At 43.2% G+C, this 23,433-nt stretch overlaps 2 protein-coding genes across 3 annotated transcripts in view; both read right to left on the bottom strand.

The window, feature by feature from the left end:
• The window catches only part of rab11fip5a (RAB11 family interacting protein 5a (class I)), a 28,736-nt gene that overhangs the window by 4,507 nt on the left and 796 nt on the right, over positions 1–23,433 (bottom strand). Inside the window, exons 2-5 of one of the 2 annotated variants that reach the window (XM_070978455.1) lie at positions 8,899–9,410; positions 6,616–7,204; positions 1,574–4,043; positions 1,503–1,537 (exon numbers count right to left, since the gene is read on the bottom strand). In XM_070978455.1, the coding sequence (XP_070834556.1) occupies positions 1,503–1,537; positions 1,574–4,043; positions 6,616–7,204; positions 8,899–9,410 (3,606 nt within the window). Of the gene's footprint in view, positions 1–1,502; positions 4,044–6,615; positions 7,205–8,898; positions 9,411–23,433 lie in introns of both variants that reach the window. The other variant, XM_070978454.1, reaches the window with a different exon arrangement.
• dctn1b (dynactin 1b) overlaps positions 1,554–23,433 on the bottom strand; it is a 186,280-nt gene continuing 164,400 nt past the window's right edge. The window contains exon 23 of the mRNA XM_070978458.1: positions 1,554–1,567. The gene's annotated coding sequence lies outside the window, so the exon portion shown is untranslated. The remainder of the gene's footprint in view (positions 1,568–23,433) is intronic.

Below are 23,433 nucleotides of genomic sequence, written 5' to 3'. Positions count from 1 at the left end.
AAGATAAGAAAATTGTGTCGTTACACAAAACGGTTACCTTTTTCTGACTTTTCTCAAATGTCTGGATTTTCTTCAGGATGGAACAAATCAGTCTTTAGTTAAAGTGAGTGAGGCATAAAGTTCACATTGAAGCCATAACTACTGGTGATGTTCACAAACAGACATTATTTTAATTTACAGGGGTCACAAGCTAAAAAAATGAGTTAAACTGGTCTTTTATTCTGACAATCACACACAGCACAACCCTGGTTTCCTTTGGGAAACTTTGTGAAGACAAAAAAGAGAAATTCAAGAATCGCAAGACTGAAAAATGAACTTGCAAATGAAGTTGTTGTTGTTGTTGTTGTTGTTTGTTTTGTGTTTTTATACAGACCTGTTTTACATAGGCTTAAAAGTCTCACTCTTTAATTCGATCAATTGGCCTGCTTGGCCAGCTGGCTGGCAAACGACCAGAAACCGACTCTGAGGTTAACTTGAAGGATTTTCTCAACCTACAACTCTACAATAACACAGGAAAGACAGTTTCCTGTGTCAGTGACCTACAGTTACAAGGAAATCTATCTTGTCACTAATCACACTCACTTACCAACTTACTGCAGACACTTGCATACACACAACCAAATCTTTGCCACATATAGCTTTGTTTCACCCAGATAATACCAGTTTATCCATCAGTGGAGCACAGCTGATTCTCTGTGGGCCTCCAGGATGACACCAGACAAGGATGCTTCAGAACAACCTTTTAAAATCCCATTAAGCCTTCATTTTAGTGATCAAGAGCAAAGGGGTTAACACATGTGCAACACTCCTCATTACAAGAAATAGTGGTGAAAATTGAAATTAAATTAGCTCAAAACCGAAAGACTTAATTGCACGCGTTGGTGCAATCAAACATGTGGTATTGTGTTAAATGTAATATTACCCCGAGGTGAGACGGAAATGCTATCAGTGACACAACAACACCTTTTCTACCTCGTATAAAGTCTTGTTTCTGGTTGATGTTTGATTGTGGTTGTGTGAGAACACTTGCTAGCCCTGTGGGGAGGGGGCTGGTGTTTGTGTGTGTGTGTGTGTGTGTGTGTGTGTGTGTGTGTGTGTGTGTGTGTGTGTGTGTGTGTGTGTGTGTGTTGGAGGGAGGGGGTGTGTGGTAGGATTCAGGGCAAAATAATAACTGCTAATTGGCCTGAGGCTCTGTTTCCCCTCCTGGTGCCACAGAGCCAGGACCCACATAAGACACCTGCAGAGGAGTCCTGTTAACACCAGTCTGTCTGTGTGTGTGTGTGTGTGTGTGTGTGTGTGTGTGTGTGGTAACAAAGAGATGAAAAAGAGGAGGTCACACCACAAAGGAGAAAACCCCTGAGAGCCGGCGGCACAGAAGAAAAGCAGGCGGAAGCGGAGCGGCAGAGGGAGGCTGAAGAGACGACAGGATAGAGATTTCTGGAAGTGGGAAAAAGTGCTTCCCCGCCACCTTTTCACCGAGCACTGAGCATGTGCAACCTCACCTGTTCTGCTGATTGGCTGCCCGCTGCTGCTGCTGCTGCTGCTGCTGCTGCTGCTGCTGCTGCTGCTGCTGGCTCTCCTGAGGCATTGGTTTTGGCGCCGCGACTCGTGCTGCGCTGGGTGGTGACCTCACCGTAGCATTGGCAAAGGGAGGGAGGGAACAGAGCGCTACAGGGGAGCTACTACTGTCAGGAGTTAGAGAAGGAGCAAAGTATATCAGAAAGGGGAGGTCAGGGCCAGGCTGAGCTGAAGAGGACTCCTGTATGGCACCTGGATCACTCCCAAAGGAGGGCAGGAGGAGGTCGTCAAAGGCAGGTATTAATGTGCCCTCAGACTGGGAGCGGTGCAGCGCAGCATTCTGCTCCTGAGCGCCTAAGACATCATGACTTTCCACACCTCCTTTGGTGAGCTTCCTCGGGTTACAGCTCATGTGAGAGTCTGCCGATGCCGCTGGGAGTACTTCTAAACCAAAGTCGTCCCCTATCACAAAACTTGGCTCAAGAGTTGCAGCGTTGGCCTCGGCTCCACAGGGGGATTCCTCAAACTGAACTGGGTTGATTCCCTCATTGGATGGCTCGCATGCACTGGTGGAGTTTCCTTGGCCCAACGCAGCATCAGCAGTCGTCTGAATCTCACTCAGCTCATCGCACAGAGTTGAGTTCACAGAGTGTAGCGTCGCGTTTGGCTCTGAGCCGCTGGTGCATTTGGAGGAACGGTGAGAATCACAGGTTTGGTAATCCTGCGAGTCGGTGCTGACGTAAAGGCTTTGGAGGAAGCTGCTGGTGCTCTGATCGGACACCTGATTGTGCAACAGTTGGTCGTCAAAGTCCTTGCTAGGACTGTTTGCAATGTGACTGGTGTTGAGGAAATCACCGAAAAGCCCGAATGGTATAGGAGAATGTCGACCTGCATCCTGCCCTCCTAAAGTAGTGCTCTCATTGGGCGAGTCTGTGGGACTCTGCTTCACATCAGGAGAGGAGGTTATGATGTGTAACGATGGGTGTGCGGAGCAGAGTTCATCATCTGGAGTAGCAGAAGTGATCACATCTGTAGCGTTACTCACAGATACAGAAGAGTCATTTAGCACTTCTGAAAATTCCTCTGGAGATCTGCTGAATTCGCCTTTGACTCTGTCGCCATTTTCCTTGTCAGACTGTACAGAGACTGACTGTAGTTCTGAGAGTTTTGGCGCCTGAATCTCTCTTCCAGTGATCACAGGCTGATGATGTGTGAGCACTGGAGACTGTGGCGTCAATGACGCCTCCAAAACATTTATATCTACCTTTTCGTCACCATCCCTGTGCTGAATAACAGTGTGCTGGTCTGCATCAACTAAAGTCAGATCATTTGACCTGTCGGTAACGTCATCTTCAGATTCCGGGGGCTTAAAGGTTTCGACCACAGCTGACTCAGAGGAATTCTCAAAGCCGAGGATGCTGCTTTCAAAGTTCTGCACCTCAGCCTCCTCTGAGGAGGATGCAGAGAATTTGTCAGAATAAGAAGAGAGACAGGAGTGGAAATCATCTTCTGCTGAACTGCCGAGACCTGAAGAACCAGGATCAGGGGAGCTGCTGTTGAGCTTCACAGACGAGTTGTGATGGAGGGCTTGATGCATATTAGTGTCGGTTAAATCATTTGTGTTATTAGTACTGTTAGCTTGATTAGTTTCGGTGCAAGCAGCCAGTTGTGGTGAGTTCGCAGGGGCGTTTAAAGTTGTGTTGTCACTCTCAAAGCTTGTGTGCTCCGGGATCGTCTCAAGATATTGTGCAAAAGGGTCAAAGTGATATGTGTTAGTGTTCATCACCTGGCTGGAGGTTTCATGTGCTTCAATTACGAATTCTGTGCAAGGCTGATGATGTGGTGCGTCATTCACGTTTGTGTTCTGATCAGCATCTGTTATGGGCAGTAATGCTCCTTTATTGTTGCAGTGATCCAGTGGACGGTCACTTGGTGTGTTTTGCTCTGTTTTGTAATCTGCGGTCAGATCCTCAGGAGACTGCAGCCTGCCAGCTGCAAACGCTTCAAACGATTCGTCCCACTCCGAATCCGGTTCTAGCTCCCCGGCAGATATAAAAGGGTTGGATGGCCTCTTGCTTAAAAATGTCTCCGTTTCCATGGGAGTCGGAGGGAGAGGTCGTTTCTCAACTCTGGACATCGCTTTGTTCTTCGCATCTATGCCAGAGATGGAGTCCTCTGCGGTTTGGTTGATGTTAGTTGAGGTGGGGTTAGGGTTACTCGGCTGTGGAAAGAGCTGCGCTATGGGGGGCCGGGAGCTGGAGAGATAGGGCAAAGGAGGCAGCGAAGGTTTTAAGGGCTGAGCGGTTAGCGGTTCATAAAAAGGGTTGTGCTGGAGGAGAGAGAAGAAAGGGTTGCAGGGGGATATCGGGGGTGGTGTGCTCTGTGAGTGGCTAAAGGGGTTAGTGTGGTGCAGCGGAGAAACCAGAGAGGCAGGATCTACAGGGGGACCCGAGGGGTGCTGACTAGGTGGGAGGGGTGGTGGGTGGGGGTCAGTGCTGGGCTCTAGTTTAGGTGACACCACCAGGCTGTGAAAGAAAGGGCACACATTCCTCTTTGATTAGTGAGGATGGTTCACACAGCTGAACGACAGGCCTGCAGCAGGTCGTCTGCCTCAGATCACATCTTAATCACATATTCTTAGAGACTGTAAGACTCTGTATAATCTGTGTCTCCCAATTTATTCAAAATGTCCACCGTCCTTTTTATTCATGTAAACCCTGTTTTCGTTCAGGACTGGCAGTTTCATTGCTTACAGTGGAGGTTTTCGAGAAGGGCCTTTTAACCAGCTGTCACTGAATTTTCTGGCCACTTGAGGGCAGCGCAACAAGCTGTAATCACAACACTGACATTTTATCACCTTTTAAAGCAAACATGACAGCAAAGAGTTGCCAGTTTGCACATTCGACAGACACACAGCAGCATTAGCGTTGGAACCAAAACAATGAGCTAAAAAACACCAAAGCCCTCCATAGAGGTGAAGTCAGGTAACAACACAGTGTGCTCATCACTACTAGCAGCAGGTAGTCGTTTAATCTATTGTACCCACTGTGCATATAAAATACTGATCAGTGCAGCTTTAAAGGCCCCCTGTACAGAATTTGACATCAGCACATAAACTGCATAAAGTGTTTTTTTACTGGTTCAATCAGCCCCAGAATATTTGGAAAAATCTTTAAATCTCATGAAAAATGTACACACAGGAGCTTTCACTGCTATGTAAACAGTGTCTTGTATAAACAGTGTAAATCAATCATGCATGTTTTCATATATCAAAAACACCAGTCTCTGTCCTCGCTCGTGTGTTTTCATTGGCCCGTGATGTAACATTTTGCAAGAAAAGTAGATGCAGCGCGGTGTAGTGCAACTGGTGCCAACTTGGCACCTTTCCCCAGGGATCCAAGAGCATGTGGGTGTGTAGGCGGTGAAAATGTATAGTTACACAGCTGGCAGAGAGGTATTGAGTGTACTATGGTCCAGAATAGCTGACCTCGCATCAATCAGCTGGTGCTTATCAGTCCAATATTTGTTTACGTTGGGTGTATATGAATATTACGATGCCATACTGTACTGGAGTAAACAGAAGAAAATAAAAAATTAAAAGGAACTGTTTCAGGGTTCTTGTAGACCTGAAATAAAGATTAATTATATATAAACTCTGATACAAACTGCAGTGAGCAGTGCGAGAGAAAGTACAGTGCAGCAGGTGACACCCCCAAAATAAATTACCCACTTAAGAATGTGCTTGTGTTAGAAGTGGAAATAAAATTAGATGGGTTTTTCTTCCCTATATTCTCCCTGCCCACACACACACACACACACACACACACACACACACACACACACACACACACACACACACACACACACACACACACACACACACACACACACACACACACCAAACCTGTAAGGGAGCAAGGACTGCTCCAGCTCACACCATCATCTTTGCAAAGATGACTATTACTGAACCATATTACAGCGTGCACAAGGCTTGGGCTTGATAAAGCTAATTTCACAAAAGCAGCTTCCCTCCTCCATCTGCATTGCAGATACCTGCTGTAACCAGAGACTGAGACCAGGAGCTGAGGGGGGACGTGCACAGAGCTGGAAGCAAAGTCCGGCAGCCATGCTGGTACACAGAAAGTGAAAAGTAAACAGCTACTCTGATTACCGTTCAACATTATGCTTCTTCTCTGGATACAGATTTTGGAAATTCAAGCCTTATAATCGGGTACATTTTCAGTGTTTACTCCAATTTAAGCTTCTGTAAGTTCTATTTAAAGAACCCTCGAACACAAGAGATATTCTTTTCTTTATCCTCCAAATGATGAGATTAAATAAAATGCCCTACGGTAAACACCGCCCTTCAAAGGAATATTTCAACATTTTGGGAAACAGGCTTAATTTATTTATCTTGTTCAAATGAACAAAACACACACTAATTAATGAGATCTACAGGTGTCGGTTGGCGTATCTTTGAACTTCTGTGACAGTGCCAGGCTAGCTGTTTTACCTTGCGTCTAGTCTTTATGCTAAGCTAAGTTCATCACCTGCTGACTCCGTCCATACTTAACACACAGACACAGAAAGCAAATTATTGAACTATTTCTTCTTTATTAAGTTAAATTATTTTTGAGACTGTGTCAGTGAGGCGATGAGCTCACTTTTATTTTTGTAAAGCTGCTGTATTCATAAAAGTTTTATTCAAATACAGATTTCTGTAACTTTTTAATTATAAGCATGAACGTTTTGGAATAAAAGAATATTGTTTTTCATCTGTTTTTTAATTGTGATGAGTTAGTTTAGTTGTTTCAGCTCTGCTGCTAAATATCAGTCTATATTAAATACACTCTTTCGTGGTCATATTTTCACCAAATAAAACCAAAGCATTCAGCTCAGATGCAATGAGACACTTCACTCTGTGACTTACGATGCAGGAAATCTAAATGGGTACAAACTCTCAGCAGGTTCCTGGGAAGTTCCTGACCTTTCGATCCATATTCAGATTGAAATGCTAATTCATCATCTGTTTGATGTTGCAACAAATGAACGTCAGTGTGTGATTAGTCCTCGCTGTGATCACAGTGTGTGTCTCACCTGGGTTTGCTGTGCGAGTCCTTTGATCCAAACCATCCCTTGTGTTTCTCCTCGGTGGCAGCAGGGGCCTGTTCAGACTCATCCTTGGACTGACTCTGCCCTTTCCCTGCAGACTCACTCCTCCCGGGGGAGAACAAGTTCCTCTTCTGCTTTTTCCCCTGGCCTTCCGACAACACCGCGGAGGAGGCGGCTTTGGGCGGAGCAGCCTGTCCCAACAGCTCCTCTTCGTCACCCAGCATGGGGCCGCTGTGCTCCAGGGCCGCTGCTATGGCTGCCTTCTCCTCCTCGCCGGGCTTGTCAAAAGACCAGCGGCGCCCGTCTCCAACGGGGCCTTTGGGGAGGTCTGTGGAAGCCCGTGGGCTGAGGTTCTGTAGAGACATGGAGAGAGGCAAAGACTTCTGCAACAGTCCCAGGCCTAAAGAACCTGCAGGTTTTCCTGAGCCTGGGTCCAGGGGCTGGACGCTGTAAGCATGGCTTCCATTAACGCACACAGTGGGCTGAGGCACTGCGATGGTGATCTCACCGGCCTCATCACCAAACTCACATTTGAGGGAGGACGACGACTTGGGCGACGTGATTGCTGTGTGCTCTGCAAAAAGGAGGCAAGAGGAGGAGACAAAAGGCAGAGTGAGAAAAGATGGATGCAGGGAAACAATGAATAATAAATAAAATCTGCAGGCAGCTTAATTGGGCGATAAAGTCTCGTAATGGTTTTGACTGACAATGTTTTTCACAGCAGGGTTGGTCACCGTCACTGGCAGACGTGCTGTAGGTGTAAGAATGATTGGAAATGGATAAAAGTGTTGCTCAGAGCGTCATAGTGCAACATCTCTCCAACGCTGCTCTCCAATCAGGTGATTTAACGAAGAAGATGGTGACTGTAAAGTCTAAACACCTGTCAAAATAGAGCCGTTCCGCATGGGGGATTTTAACTTGACGTTAATTAATTCTTTGCGGGCGCACTGGCAGCCTGTTTCACAACAGGAGATGCAGACGTTTAATGACTTCATGTTTAAATTCTAACATCTTCTCAGTATGTTAGCTGAATATAGCAGCACTGTGGTGCTAGGGAGGAATGATATGGGCAATAACAGCATTTTCTCTATATTAACATGTTAAAAGTTGATGGTGAAAAGAGGAACTCATGTCACACTGATAAATGCATTTTTTAACATATGCATTGTGTTTGATTGGGTCAGTAATGACTCATCCTCTGCAAAGTGTCTATTAGACAACCTCATCACACATAATGCGCCTGTTTTGAGCATTTACAGGAATAGTTCAACACCTATTTGTTTTCTTGTGAAGAGTTACATGAAAAGATACACAATGTTCTCATATCTGTCCATTAAATGAAGCCAGCCGACAGTTAGCTTAGCTTAGCATAAAGGCTGAAAACAGAGGGGAAAAGCTAGCCTGGCTCTGTGCAAAGGTAGAAAAATCTTCTTACTAGCTCCTCTAAAAGTCACCATTTAAAACATTTTATCTGGTTTGTTGAATCTATTCAAATGCTAAAGATTCCATATCATTTCCTGCCTTTATGCTAAGCTAAGCTAAGCTAACTGGCTGCTAACTGTAGCTTCATATTTAATGGACAGATGGGAAAGTGGTGTCGATCTTCTCATTTTAATTCTCAGCAACAAAGCAAATGAGAGAATTTCCCAAACTGTCAAACTCTCTTTTAAGTGTGAAATCAGCTTCTCGTCAAGTGCTAAACTATCAGAGAAATTATTGTGCAAATATAAAAATAACTTCCTTTTTAAAATAATAATTACATACAAGTGAAAAGCAACTTCATAAACGAGAAGGGAAAAAACCTCAAACTCATTGTGCAGCTCAGAGTCGGTGGCTGGTGTGAAAGAATTTTGACGAAGTGGTTTATTTCGACATATTCTACATAGATATTTTACATAAACCACTCAAACCACCAGCAAGGTCTGCAGGAGAAATTTATAGTGATGGACGGAGATCAATGGTAGCAGATTCGATTAGAGTTTAGAGCTGAAGTCAATTAATAAGTCAGAATAATCAGCAATTATTTTGATCATTTTTCAACAAAAATAGTGAAAAAAGCCAAACATCTTCTTCAGGCTCTCGAATGAGATAATTTGTCAGGAGTTAGTTATTTTAGTTTAGTTGTTGGTTAAAGATTGCAGGCTTGTTTCACAAGAGGGAAACTTGAATATGTGCACGTCGACAATGAAGGAAAGGATGGACGACGGTGAAACTGACCAAGATATTCTTCAGTAAATGACAACATGGCGTCTCCACTGTTTGTCTCACCTGGGCTGTTATCGACCGTCAGGTTGCTGCTGTTACTGGGGGAGTTGGAGAGGTCAGAGACCACCACGCTGATCCCGGCCGTGGGGCTGAGGCTCCCACCCCGGGACGAGGACTCGCTGCTCTCCGAGCCGAGCGAGGTGCTGGAACGGGTGTCCGATGACTTCCTTAGCTTCCCTCTCAGGAAGAAGGTCCTCATCTTGCTACGCCGGGCCTCGCCTCCCTCGTCGTCCTCGTAGTCCTCCTCTCCGCCTCCGTCGCTCGGCAGCCGTTGTCGCATCCGGTAAAGGGACCCGTAACCGCCTGGTAGGACGGCCGATGAGGAGTCCTCATCGCTGGATCTCCTCTTCCCCTTCATGCGCTCCTTCAGCTTGCCGAAGGTGGAGGCGCCCTTGTCCTTCATGACGAGGTCATACATGCTGGCCGTCAGGTTGTTTCGGGTGAACATGATGGTGACTTGAATGTCTCCTCGTTCCTTCTCCTTCTTCCCCGTCTTCGAGTTGAGCCTGTACCACCTGCAGCAGAGAACAATTCATTCACATGAGATGAACAGACTCTGAGTATCATTTAGCAGTGAAACAATCAATTATCTGGTCATTCATCAAGAAAAAGTACAGAACTATTGCCGATTCCAGCTTCTTAAGTCTGAGGATTGGCTGCCTTTCTCTGTTTTATGCCATTAGTCACATAATCAATTAATCAATTTAGGCAAAATTGATGGTGAAAACAGTCATTAGCTGCAGCTCCAGTATCATCTTCTATTATCTGAATCAGCCTTCCCCAGATTAGAGCTCTGGAGTGGGAAGAGCCATTCTGGGCGACCCTGGTTTCACAGGCAATTTTCCCATAGACGGTGCGAGCTGGCTCACAGGTGAAGCACTCCCACAGCTTGCATCAGCATGAAACTGTCCAAACTGAATCATCAGCGCAAACTAGTAACATCTGTGTTACAAGATACCTGTTTTCTTTATCAAAAAAATCAAAGGTACAAGTTTGAGCACATTAAGACTTCGAGGTAGTCGTTAACTTCAACTCTCAAGGTGCATTTCAAGGAGAAATATCCAATCAGCAAGGTTCAAATTCTGTTATGTGCGAGCGCTAATGACAAGACAACCTAAAACTGACGATGAGGCGTTGAGAAAACTTAAAGCTCAATCTGAGTCATTAATTAGTTCAGCATTGATTGGGGTCATGAAATAATGTGAATATGTATTGTTATTATGAACGGGGTTAATCTGTCCTGAAGAGCGTGTGTCCTACTAATACCACCAGGCTGTGTGCAGCCAGACATCCCACAATACCTTGAGGGGGCCCTCTTGTTTTCGCCATCGGACCCGGTAAGCAAGAACAATGAAGTAAAAGGATGCTAATTTCTGATTTAACAGCGAGTGGCCTATATGAAGGCCCCCCGACTGAAAAAACAGATGCCCCAACTGTAAATGCCTTCACTGGGCGAGAACAGAGGAGCAGTTCTTAGAAACGCTGTGCACCGGTGGGTGTGACAGTGCCAGCAAGTTCACTGCACCGTGACTCATGGGAAACTCTTATCTGCTCTGTTGTGATCAGTTTAAAAAAAACAACATGACTGAGAAAAATTCCCCTGGTAAACATGTGTTTCTGAGACGCCAAAGGGAAGTCACCAGCGCAGGGAGGACGGCTGAAAACCAGGCCCTGCTTTTATTTTTTCACTTCCTGTGCTGCTGAGTTATTCACCTCACACCTCAACCACAGTGCCTTTCCTCTGTTGTTCATGTAAGTCCTATGAGGCTGAGTAGCACATAGCTGCCAACATTTTACTTCATTGTAAAAAATACTGTTATCGTATTAATGAAAAAAGCCAAAAGTTATACGGCAAAGGCAAAAGAACAGACTCGTGCTGCAGCAGATCCCACTAATGCGATTAATGTGCAAATGCAGGCGTGTTTGCAAAAAGCAAATCATTGAAAATAGAGTTTAAATGAAAACATTAAACACCTGCATTTTCACATAGCTGATTGTGTAATCACTACGATCTTCTAATGTGGTGAATTCAGTCTTAATACACAAAATGTAAACAGGATGTCGGAGGGGTTGGATGTAAAATGACCTAAATGCTGGCTCATGAACAACTAAAATGTCCTGGTCTGTTGAGTCAACAAGAAAATCTAAATGTCATGCTACGGAAAGTCAAATGTGCAAGCCAACAAAGTTACAAGAACGGAGGTTTAACCATCAAAGACGAGACATGAAAGCTGCTACATGAAAGCAACCTGAGACTAAGGAAAACCCACGGATGTACGATCTGAAAAAGGAACCTCACACATTTGCTGCACAGCTATCTTAGAAACCAGACAAGCCAAACATACAGTATGACAACGCAGAGACTCAGCGAGGCAGAAAATTGACACGGGCCACAACCCAAAAACTTCTAAATAAAGACTGGAGCTGATGTGTTCACTGAACACAGCAGGCAGTTTTAGCATCAGAGCGCAAAAGCTTGTGAGAACAGCTTTACACGGGGCCACGTGGGAAAACTACTTTTACCCTAATTTATGCTTCTGTCATGTACAAACAACCTCCATCTACAGTTTTTCACTGTCAGAGGAATATTAGCATTCAGCTGAAAGACACAGCAAATACTGGAGCCAGAGCTAACAGCCTGTTAACAACTGTTCACATTCAACATTGTAGCATGTACGCATGCTATAATGGTGGCAGTTAGCGTGTTAGCATGCTACTAATGTTTAGCTGGAGAGCACAGCTGAGCAGTAGGCGTCATTATGAAGGTATAAACATTTCTTTATGTCTGGTATCAATTTTCTGTATGATTTTGTTAAACTTCAAATTCTGCATCTGTTCACCCAGCCCTACGTGAGTTAACACTAGCATGCTAACAGATGTACAGTTAGCATTAAAAGTTTAGCATATCAGCTAAACGCTACTTGCTAATGTTACATGTTAGCATGGTCAAATGCAATTTTTAGTGCACTATCAACATCATAATGCTAGCATGCTACATTATGTTAGCATTAGTATTAATTTTAGAGATTATCCTTCCATAAAACAGTGTTGGACACGATGAAAAACTGTTGGTGGCCCTGGATGAAAACTTATATACTTTATATTAGCTCAAATGCTAATATGTTAGCATTAGTAGAATTCAATTTTAGAGATTATCCTTCCATAAAACAGTGCTGGACACGATGAAAAACTGTTGGTGGCCCTGGATGAAAACTTATATACTTTATATTAGCTCAAATGCTAATATGTTAGCATTAGTAGAATTCAATTTTAGAGATTATCCTTCCATAAAACAGTGCTGGACACGATGAAAAACTGTTAGTGCACCTGGATGAAAACTTAGGAGATATTAAACTAATTCATCAATCTATGTCTTGACCAGATTTGTAACTCAAAATGTCAAAATATTTCATTCATATTTGGACCAAAGTTAGACAGATAAATCAATACTAATTACAACACCTATGGTCCAACCAGGCTGCTAGCAGGACTAAAACATTAAATTTAAAATGAATGGAGGAAATGTAACAAAACTCATTAAACCACTAAATATTCTTAAGAAACTGTGGTCTGACAAATGGTCTAACGGGATTGGTTGTCTGATACTTAATAAAAGGTCATTTAAACCACGTGCCTTTGTCTCCAGGTCCTGTTCATTTCTACATGAAGCTGTTTGATTACATAGGAAAAAGAGACAGGACAGTTTCCTGCTCAAGCAAAAACACTGGTGTAATTGAAGGCTGCAAGAAAAAAAAAACACAAGTCATATAATTCAGAGCCCAGGCTGTTATGTAATCATCATCATCTCGCCACCGACCTCAAGTTCAACCCTGAAAACCCGGTAACACCCAAGAAGAATGCTAGCGAAAACAATAATTGAACAAACTCCTTCCAGCACGACTCTGATATTCACACATAACAAACAGGTGGAGCTCGTAGAAGACAGAGGAAGGCTGATGCTTTTTGTAGCTGCACAAGAACAACAAACATCACATCTCACAACAATGGAGCAGAGTGGCGCTCCCGTGAGGCCGCAAAGACGGCATTTCATTCAATCAAGTCCTGTTAGCGGATTATCAAGATACATGCAAACAAAAGAAACTCCTGAGCGCTGAACCTGCCTGTCTTCTTCTTTATGTGTGGAGGCATCTAAAAAAATACAAAGATTCTTGAGTAAGCTCTCAAGTGTCTAAAATTGTACACCAGTGGTGCAACCCCAACCCCTGTTAGGTGTGGACTCGAGTTTCACATCGGCGTTCCAACAATAGTATCAGTCCTCCTCCTGATTCTGCAGCCAACTCCCTGCAGCCAAGGAGGGGTTCACATTCCAAACACGGGACCAGGAAGCCATGTAAGGGTTTTCTTTTGCAAACCTGCCCCAGCTCCCATCACCGTCACACCATCGACCATGCAGGGATTGTAATTTATTCATGAACGATGTCTAAGAAGACTCCCTCCTAGCCACTACTGATTTGATTTTGATGAGATCGTGGAGCAAACATTTCTTTTGTGTTTTCAGATTTTAGCATTTAGTTCAGCAGACTGAATTACACTAAAATTGTTCATGCAAAGAGACTGAGAGAAAAAATTAGCTTCTGCTGACAAAAAACAAGCTTTTGTTTGTGAAGACAATGCAAAAAAAGCAGAGGCCTCTCTGCGTAGATGCACCTGTGTTCATGCATCATGTGACTCATGAAAAAGCCTGACAACAACAAATATAAGTCAAGGGACAAGAGGCCTAAATACAGAAACTGCAACGCAGACAAAAAGAGCAGCCTACATCTTGAAGCCCACGTACTAAAGCAGAGCGCAGTGTGTTACAGGAGAGGACCCAGTTTCCCAAAAGCATCATCCCACACAGACGCCCGAGTGGTTCAGCGAGGCCAATGCGCTGATATTGTAAAGCATTTTTGGTTGCAGTCTTCATAACCAAATGTTCTGCCTGTTTTTTTTGGGAATCTGTGGGAGTCTACACAGATTTCATCTTTTTATAAACAGTCCCATTCCAGAGCTGCAGAGCATAACTGCAGAGCATAACTGGCTATCTGCTTCCCCATCTTGCAAAAACAGGAAATCACAACACTCCACCCCATCCCAGCATGACACCATCTCCTCATCCCCCCCACCTTATCCACTGATGAGTAGATAGGAACATTTTCTCTTTCAAGATCCACCCTCTTCTTCTAGGTTTCAGCTCACAAAGTCTTCTGTGGAATAAGTCGATCCCTAGAAACCATCCTTCAAGACAGAACAGGGCTGAAATTACAAGACAAGTAGGCTATCAGCCTATTTTATCCAGCAGGTCCTCAGTCTCTGAGGGGCTCTGTGAGCCTGGGTGGTATCAGAGCCAGACAGAAGAGACTCTCTAAAATAAAACTGGTGCCAAGGGCGCAGGATCTGTGTCAACTGTGGAATCTAGCAATACACTTTATTCACCAAACATACTGGTATTTAATGTTGTGAGGCCTGGTGTGCTCCACTCGTACGTCACATTTAGAAACTAAACTAATACAGCCATGCTAGCTGCTATACTCAGCCAGAGCAGTGCTTTGAGCTAAATGCTATCATCGCCATGCTAACATGCTGAGTTATAATGTTAATCATGCTCACCATCTTAGTTTAGCATGCCGGCATCGTAACATTTTCTCATTAGCACTGGACACAAAGCACAGCTGAGGCTGATGGGAATGTCGCTAGTTTTGAAGCTGCACGTACGTGGTCACAAACCAAAGTATTGGACAAAGTGAATGGTGCGAGGGAAAGACAGAGGATCACCAAAGCCAATAGGATTCATCCTCTGACCTCATGGATACATGTACCAAATCCATGGTAATCCATCCAATAGTTATCGAGATAATTCAGTCTGGACCAAAGCGGTGGACCAATCATTGATTGTTTATAAATATGGACGACAAGACAAGAGCACGCTAGTAATAGTCAAAGTAACACTAGTTTATAGCCAAAATCTCAATTAGCATTTAAAATAGGCGAGCCCTTATGGCCCAGTGGGCCTCCGTTTCCATATTCACTCACAAACATTTGATCTTTAATAAACATAAATGATCTGTTTAGCTGTGAAATCTCTGATTCATTGTGCTGCCATCAACATTGAGAGAGCCAAAACTCTCCAACTGCCTCTGTTGCAAATTAAACATGCTGATCCAGCAAAACAGTCACTAGCAAGGTCCAGTCAGAGCCAACGCTGCTGGGCACAGTGCAAAAACTACCAGTCAGACCGGTCATCTGAAGGCCCCCACGCCCAAAGAAAGGACAAACATTGTCAGACTATCAGCTTGGTGCAACTTTATTGAATTATTATTATCAAGTGGACACTTCCCATTACATCCATTTCAATGACACAACCCAACAAAGACTCCAGGAGCACTGTGGGTAACGCGCAATGTAGCCTGGATTCCAGCCTCATCAGCAGGAGTAGTTGACAGACCACGAGACCCAGACCACATTCCACATCTGGATGCGATGAGCTCTTACCTCACCACCAACTTCCCTCCAATACTTTCACACAACTGAGCATTGTATCTTAAAACCACACCTCCTCGGGCCCAGATTAGGGATCAGTGATACAGAGCCTAAAGAAATGGTCCATTTTTTGTGAAAAGTAGGTCATAGTTGTTCAAAAAAATAAAAAGAAACAAAGGCACGAGAGGACAGTAACAGAGGTCATGCCGTGTAGCTTTAAGCAGACATGTAGAGTAAACAGACTTTGTTGGTAACAGTTTGACGAACATTTGCTGATATGAAACCCACCCAGCTCGTGGCCAAATATAGAATAAATATTTCATGATCACAGGAAAACTACGCTTCTCTTACACCTACATCATCGAATACATATAGTCACAACTACACATGAAAAAGATATCCAAAATACCTGACTGTACTGGCCGAAAATGAAAATAAACCGAAGTGCCAAGGGGTGGGTCCACAGAGTAAAGACTATGGAGATGGAAAGTTATTCGGTTAAATATGAATTCCAGACTTTCTGGCCCATTTCCAGGAGTTAGCAAGCTAATCACTATCTCTCTCAGGATTTCATCCACTGGTAAGTAACGTTAGATGGACACATTTTCTGAATTCATTCATATAGTGCAGGCTGGATGGGGAGCTCTGGCGGACCACATGTGGCCCGCTTGCCGTTCGTTGATCTAAATTCATGAGGTGGGTGTTGTTAAGCAATGGATAAAATGAGTCAATGAGCAAAAGTAGATCACCACAAACAGAAGCAGGTGCTGCACATAGAAATGCATCCTGAGAACAAGGCAACTTCTATCTGTTTGCTTACAAAGGATCCAACTATAGTTGCTTTCGTCAACAAAAATTATGACTAAATATCGTCATCAACGAACCTTTACCACATGATGAAAACGAGATGAGGCGCAACGTAAATGCTGGTCATGTGACGATAACTACAATTAAATACATAATGCAATATCATTGACCAATAAAAACGAGACTAAATGTGGTTTACAAAATAAAAACTCTGCTAAAATATCTCTTCATTTTCGTTGACTAAAACGAAACAAGACGAAATGTTCTCACGTTATTTCGTCTCGTTCAGTCGCATTGTTATTATTATTTTGCAGTATTTCTGTTTCCCGTTTCTCACTTCGGGGTCTGCATCAGGTCACGGCATTAGTTCCCACTCGCGGCATTATTTAGAAGATGCAGCTGCGGTAGGTTAGCATTAACGACAGACAGCTGACACAGAGAACACGACCGATGGCCGGCCAGCCGGCTTTGGTTAGTAAAATAAATATGTTGTAAACTCAAATCAGAGCGTCTTCGTGTCTGGAATGGATGTATTCTTGAGTCTATAAGGTAACAATAATATTATAATAAGACAACCTTGTTTGAATAGTGAAATGGGTTTGGCTAAAAGAACATTTTGGTTTTGTACTACTAGATACTATATTGACTGGGTTAAACAGAATTGCATTACTAAAAAGAGACTACAATTTTCATTGACTAAAACTAGACTAAAATGTCATCAGTTTTCGTCGACTAAAACTAGAAAAAGTAGTCACGGATAATTCTGAACGTGACTAAAACTAATGAAAACTAAAATGACAGCTTGACACAAAGACTAGACTAAGACTATAATTAAAACAGGCCGCCAATAACAACAGTAGCTCCAACAAGTGACACAGCTTTCAAATGACTTCTGTTGAGCTGTGCTGTATTGGCCATATTGTGTGAAGGCCAATTTCTGCATTACAACAGACTCTTTACTCTTTTAACTACTGTGTTCTTCCTTTAAGAGACTCATGTACAACAACCAGTGCTAAACCTCTTAAATAGTTGACAGTTTAAAGAGAGATCAACCTAAAATGACTAAAGCTTTCAGAGCTGGCAGTAATATTTGAGGACTTGAGCTACTGGACAGCTGGTGGCATTTTTCCTAATGTCCGACTTGGCTTCTAAACACAATTCAATAAACTTCATCTTAATGCTGTTATTGAGTGGAAACTGGCCAATTCATTACTGATACTTAGCAAGCTGGTATTTTAAAAACATATCTCCCACACATCCTTGCTTTCAAGATTAATTTACCTATTTAATCAAAATCTAAAAAGAGCACAGGTTTGTATATCAGGTTTTTGAAGAAGGGATCTCCTCATGAACTGATCTGGATGCACCACTGAGGGGCTTTTTTCTGCCTTTGAGCACGACTTACACATTATCAGTTTGTTATCCACGCTCATTTATTTTGTGCTTTAATGGCATAGACAACAAGCCCCTTTTTCACCATGGCACAGAGAAATCAAGGTTTTGATAGAATTAAAATCTAGTTAAAAATTAATGTCCTAAGGGGGAAAGTGGTTTAAAAACAAATGCAAAATAGATGAATGCTCCGTTTCCATTAATAATACATACAAATAACTTAAAGTGGGTTTTGAATCAATTAAGGAGAAATTTTATAGTAAGATAAAATGCATACCAGGTCGGCTAAAACTCACCGTTCTGTACATTTAGACATATGAAAAATTATAGAGAAGCTAGTTAAGGCTACTACTAGCATCCCTTAGCATTGGCTCCTCTGCTCACATTAGCATGCTGGCTAATTACCTAGCTAAGAGTGCTCCAGGCTGCTGTGTCACAGTGACCTAGATTTGGAAACAAGTTTGTCTCTTCTGGCTCTGCTCATCTGCTATTAACAGCAGTAAAATGTCCTTTGCCTAAACCACAATATGTGTCTTCATGTCTGTACCTCCATGATGATGCCCAGCAGGCTGATGGGAGATTTGTGATGCGACTACACAGCAGGCTGCTGTATATCTTGCTAGCTTAAGACAGTTTTTTACTGACGTTAATCTGATAAATCTGCACACAAATGTTTTCAGATAGCTGAGGTGCATTTATATTATCTAGGATGACTTGTCAGGTCTCACTGTTACGTAACTCCTAATGTCCATTTCTCTCAGCAGGACTCGCTACTGAAAGACAGTCGGCTCTTAGAGGATTTCTATGGACACACATCACACACACACACACGCACGCACGCACGCACGCACACACACACGCGCGTTCTGCCTCACTCAGCAGATGGAGGTTCAGTTGTCAGGCTTGCAGTAACACTCTTTGCTTCCTACAGATACACAACATGGCAGAGAGTGAGGCAGCAGTGAGATATTCACCAAATCTAAAGCGTAATATCAGCACTGCAAGAGCCACCCGACCAATACCATGAAAAAAACCCTGATCTGCAGGAAAAAGGAGCTGAAATGTTACATTACCCACTCAAGAAGAAACTTGATTATTAAGAAAAAAAAATGTATATAAATTCAGCATTCAGGAAAAGCATCATAATATTTTTTAAATTAATATTGAGGGTTGCTTTCCAGTTTATGCCCACAGTGGGTTGATCTGGCAGCGTTTCCAGCAGACCCCGCAAGGGAATTCACCCAACGCCCACCTTTACAAGAATCTGCTCTACACTGATAGACTCAACATGCAAATACATCACGGCCACCGCATCCTCCCCATGCCACCCATTCAAGGTCGGCTGTTCTGCCATCATTTCATGAGGAAAGTGCTGAATAAAGATGAGACATGTTGGGACTTGCTTAAAATAAAGCATTGGTGTGGTTGTTTTTGCTGCTCTCATGACTAAGTTGAAGCTAGACTGGAGAGTTTCTCTGTTGTAACAAAGCAAATCCTGAACACTGATTTGGTGTTTGATACTGTGTATCAATATGTCAACGCCAGCAACAATAAATGGACATTTTACTGACTGAATTTATTAGCTAGCTGGCTACTTAAGCAAACACAGTTTCAGACTGACTGAAAACAAGACAATCTTGCAAAAGGGGTCTTAAATATGAACTTGATGGCTAGTTACTAAAAACTGAGACTAATGATAAATTATCCAGATGTTATGCTGGAGTTGATGTTCATGGAGAAGACAGACGGAAACAGTATTGTTCTGTATTACAGCGTAGCGCTAACTAGCCTGAAATAAAAAGGTAACGATGAGGAAAAAGATCAGAGTTATTTTATCCTAACACAACCTTACTTTTTGTTGTTTTCAAGGTGAGGAGTACAGGATGGTGCTGCTAATGTTAGCTTAAACACTGATAGCATCCAGAACCAGCTTCCACACAGAGGAAGAGGACACAGCAGATATGCCATTTACTTTTCTTTACGTAACCTATAACCCCACAAATTTAAGTACTCAGGTCACTAGTGTAGGCAGTAAGCTAGTTAGCCGAAATGCTAACACTTGCAGGCTACCATATGCTAGAGCCGATAAACATACTGTTTAATCCCATGCTTACATTTTTCTCTCATGTTTTTGGTTTTGGAAAGACTAAATCAAGTCAACTAAAGTCAGAAGTCCTTAGCGTTTAAGTCAAAGATGAGTTAAAACTCTTTTTCACTTTTGTCTAAAGCCTAAAGTCGCGACTCGAGTCCAAGCCTCTGGCACTAACTCGCTAGTTTGATCATCACCGTTTGTTCATTTTTTCACACGCAGAATAAACTCTCCAACATAACCACTTCTAAATTTAAAGCCCATCCTTCATTCCCACCGACTGTGACTGGAACACGCTGATTCAGAAGCACACTGTGAATCCTGGAGTGAATAACACGAATCAGAGGTTAAGAAGAAGAGAGCCATCCAGACCTGCCGTATCTCCATTTGCTGTAATATACGACCCAGAGCGCTATATCACTGTGAAGCCCCCGCCTCCTCTACAGGCCTTTGGAAATATTAGAAACTGTAAAGTGAAGGAGTCTTGGCAAAGACCTCAGTCCTCAACCTTTGAATATTAAATGTAACACCAGCATGACTGAAAACCCCTCTGGTAGACTTTTGAAGTTAAATACTACAGTATGAGGTCATCTGTATGTACACTGACTTTTGTTTGTTTGTCTTGAGTTGAGCTGGTTTTCTTTCCTCCATCTCACCTGAGCATCTTACTGACTGCGCTGATTTGATTTTTCTGTGCGTTTTTATTATCAGATTTTACTGCCACCATTTATCACTATGCAAATAAGGCTTATCCTAAAAATGACAACCTTCAAGAACCTTTTATTACTCCATAATGAGAGCCCAAAGATGACACAAGTCAGACTGCTTTACCTTTAACGGTGGTACTGGGAACAGCCCAAAGCCACAAATCCTCCTGAAGGATAAACATACATGAGTACTGTAAATCTAAGATGCACAAAAATAAAGCAAATCATGATCAGTCTAATCTCAAGGCATTTTCAACTACCAACAAGCGAAATAACAGCTGTGTCACCAATATGGCTGGCTTTCAAACCTCAATAATTTAGCTCAACTCAACTGTGTCTACAGCTCGGGCTGGGCAATATGGCTGAAATCAATATTACGACATCAACAGCATCTTTCCCATCATGATACATACATCGTTATATGGAAAATGTATGTAAAACTACATGGAGAATAATCAAACTGATGACAAAACATCTGGGTTTAAGGTCAAGCTATTCTCGTGTTCTGGGGTGGAGATTGATTTTGTAATTAAAGTTTGAATTTGCCAATTAATTTAAAATAAAAGAATGATGCATTTCAGAAGCTTGACTTTGATGATACTTCTAAAAAACACATTAAGACGCAGCGAACTCGCACATTAAAGTGACGCTGTGTAACTTTGGAAAGAAGAAACTGGATATTGATTCTCTTCCAAAATGAAAAGTTACCCTCATAAGCAATAAAACGCACTGTTGCTCGGTACAATACACCACAGGAGGTCTGCTGCTTCAGTCTCGCTTGGTCTGGTATGACCAGTAGCTCATAGTGGCTTTATGTTATCCAATGCAGCAAACTTTAAATATATTTTGCTCTATAAAAAGCATCATTAAGTCAGTTCACAAACTTCTTGTGCTCCTGTTATATTTTAAATTTACTATTATTCCACAATGGCTGCATGTGGACAAAGTTTAAAAAGCATTATGAGTATACAGGTTTGGTATCGATACGCAGACTCGAGCATCATATTTGCACTGACATCCAAACGTTTCAATGTCATAACTGAGGAACCAAAGCCTTAATGAGTTCAGTTCACGGACAGCGGGGCAATAACAACTCTCTTAACTGAATACGATGCTGAACTTAAAGGGGAACTGAAATAATTTTACACATCAAAGTGTGTTTTGAGATCAGGGGCAGTGCTACTGCCTGCGTGAAGAGAGCTGCATAAAGCCTTTTGTGCTTCAAGTGATGTCCCTCCAGTCAGGGCTGGTTGGCTCTGAAGACCTCAAGCTTAAAAACAACAACAACAACGTGAGGGTGTGCAGTTAGAAAGCAGATAACAGCCCTCTGCAGCTTGAGGCCTCATTAGCCGCTGCTAGCAAAACACACCCAAACTACCAACCATGCTCTCTCTGTCACAGATATTTCATTCTTCCTCAAACCAAGTTTCAGAGCTTATTCACAAATAAAGAGTTTCACCTAAAATGTGGCTCATTTGTATCCTGTCGAACAGGTGAGAAAGATGTTTCAGCAGGCAGTGTTGACTGTGGGATGCGATGCTATTGACCAGCCCGGATTCACTGAATACCACATGGAGACTCTGAATGTATCGAGACACCAAACTGCTGACACTTCAACTTCCATCAGGCTGCCTGTAACCTTCAGGTGACCAGCTCCAACAGGGCCGGCAGAGGAGACTGGTTCCCCTTTCATCTCACATTCACAGGTCTGAGTGAAGGGTCGGGTCGGCCGGTCGTCACTTTAATCAAACTGTCGTAAAAGGACGCAGACGCTAAAGGGGAACCTTTGTGTTCATCAACAAGACAAAATATTCAAACTGTGCTCAGTCAACAGGCCGTCAGGTGGACAGAGGACGTCTTTGATCGTGTTCCAGTTCTGATACCAATATTGGACTGATGTTAAGTAAAGAATAATCCACGAGAAAACACGATGGCACCTGCTTCTGATGCACTTTATATTGGCAGGTCTGATTTGATGATTGGTGGTTCACCTCATGTCCAAAAAAGTCAGGTTTTACGTGTGATGGTGCCTGCGTTAAGCTAGCCTTTGAAAAGACAGCCATTCAGATCTGTCTGGCAGAACGTAAACAAAGCAGGATCACTGGTTATTATGGTTGGATTGCAGGAATTGTTCTATAACAGCAGCAGTCAAAAAAGTACGCTCTAAATTGTGCACCAATCTGGAATCAAACTGTAAGAAATTAATCACTGAACAAACAGTCCAATATCTCCACTGACAGCAGCCTCAACTGACCAGAATGCATTGCTGTCCTGAGGATTGTTTGAGTGCTAACATCACTTTCTGTCTTGCCTATTTCTATGCTAACACTATCAAACACACAGCTGACTGCCACAAGTTCAGGCTTGCTCTCTGGGAGGTGCTGAAAGGCATTATGGGGAGTGTGGGACATGAGGAAATGTGTGGGAATTAAAGATTTGGCTGTTTAACCAACGCACCCTCAAACTTTGCCTCACTTCTCCGCAGCCACGCCTGAGCTCCAGCGGACGGGCTTTGGTAAAACAACACGTTAGGCTAAAAATACCTTGGAGCTTTCAGATCATGAATCTGTTAGATAATCCCTGGAATTGGGACAGGCATTAATCCCCCTAGCTTTACGTCACGCCTGGGCTATTGGGAAACAAGGCTTCAAGAACCCACAGCAAAACAAACACAAGAAGCCCCTAATGTGGAAACCCTGGAGGAGGCGGAAGGGAGGCTTCTAGAAGGTGTGCATGTGGGGAAGCCTTCAGCCTCAGTTTAGTGGTCAGATGTGCTCAGAGTTAGTTTGGTATCTGTGGGAGGAGGGAGGGTGTGTCTGCAGGGCCCTGATGCAGCACCAGAGATTTGACAGCTGTGTTTATGTCTGAGCACAAACTGTGTAGCAACTAAAACTGGACAAAAGCAGCCTGGAAAGAAAAGAAACACCCTGATGAGTTCAATGAACATGGGAAAACAGAGAGAGTCATGGCAGGTGAAGCGTATGCATGTAGCTTTTGGCCACATAGTCCCCCCCCCCCCCCCCCCCCCCCCCCCCCCCCCCCATCTGCATCCTGACGGCACAC

This window comes from Chaetodon trifascialis, chromosome 14, assembly GCF_039877785.1.
Source record: "Chaetodon trifascialis isolate fChaTrf1 chromosome 14, fChaTrf1.hap1, whole genome shotgun sequence".
Classification (NCBI taxonomy): domain Eukaryota; kingdom Metazoa; phylum Chordata; class Actinopteri; order Chaetodontiformes; family Chaetodontidae; genus Chaetodon; species Chaetodon trifascialis.
The sequence above is the reverse complement of the archived record's forward strand: the minus strand, read 5'-3'. Positions and strand labels throughout refer to the sequence as shown.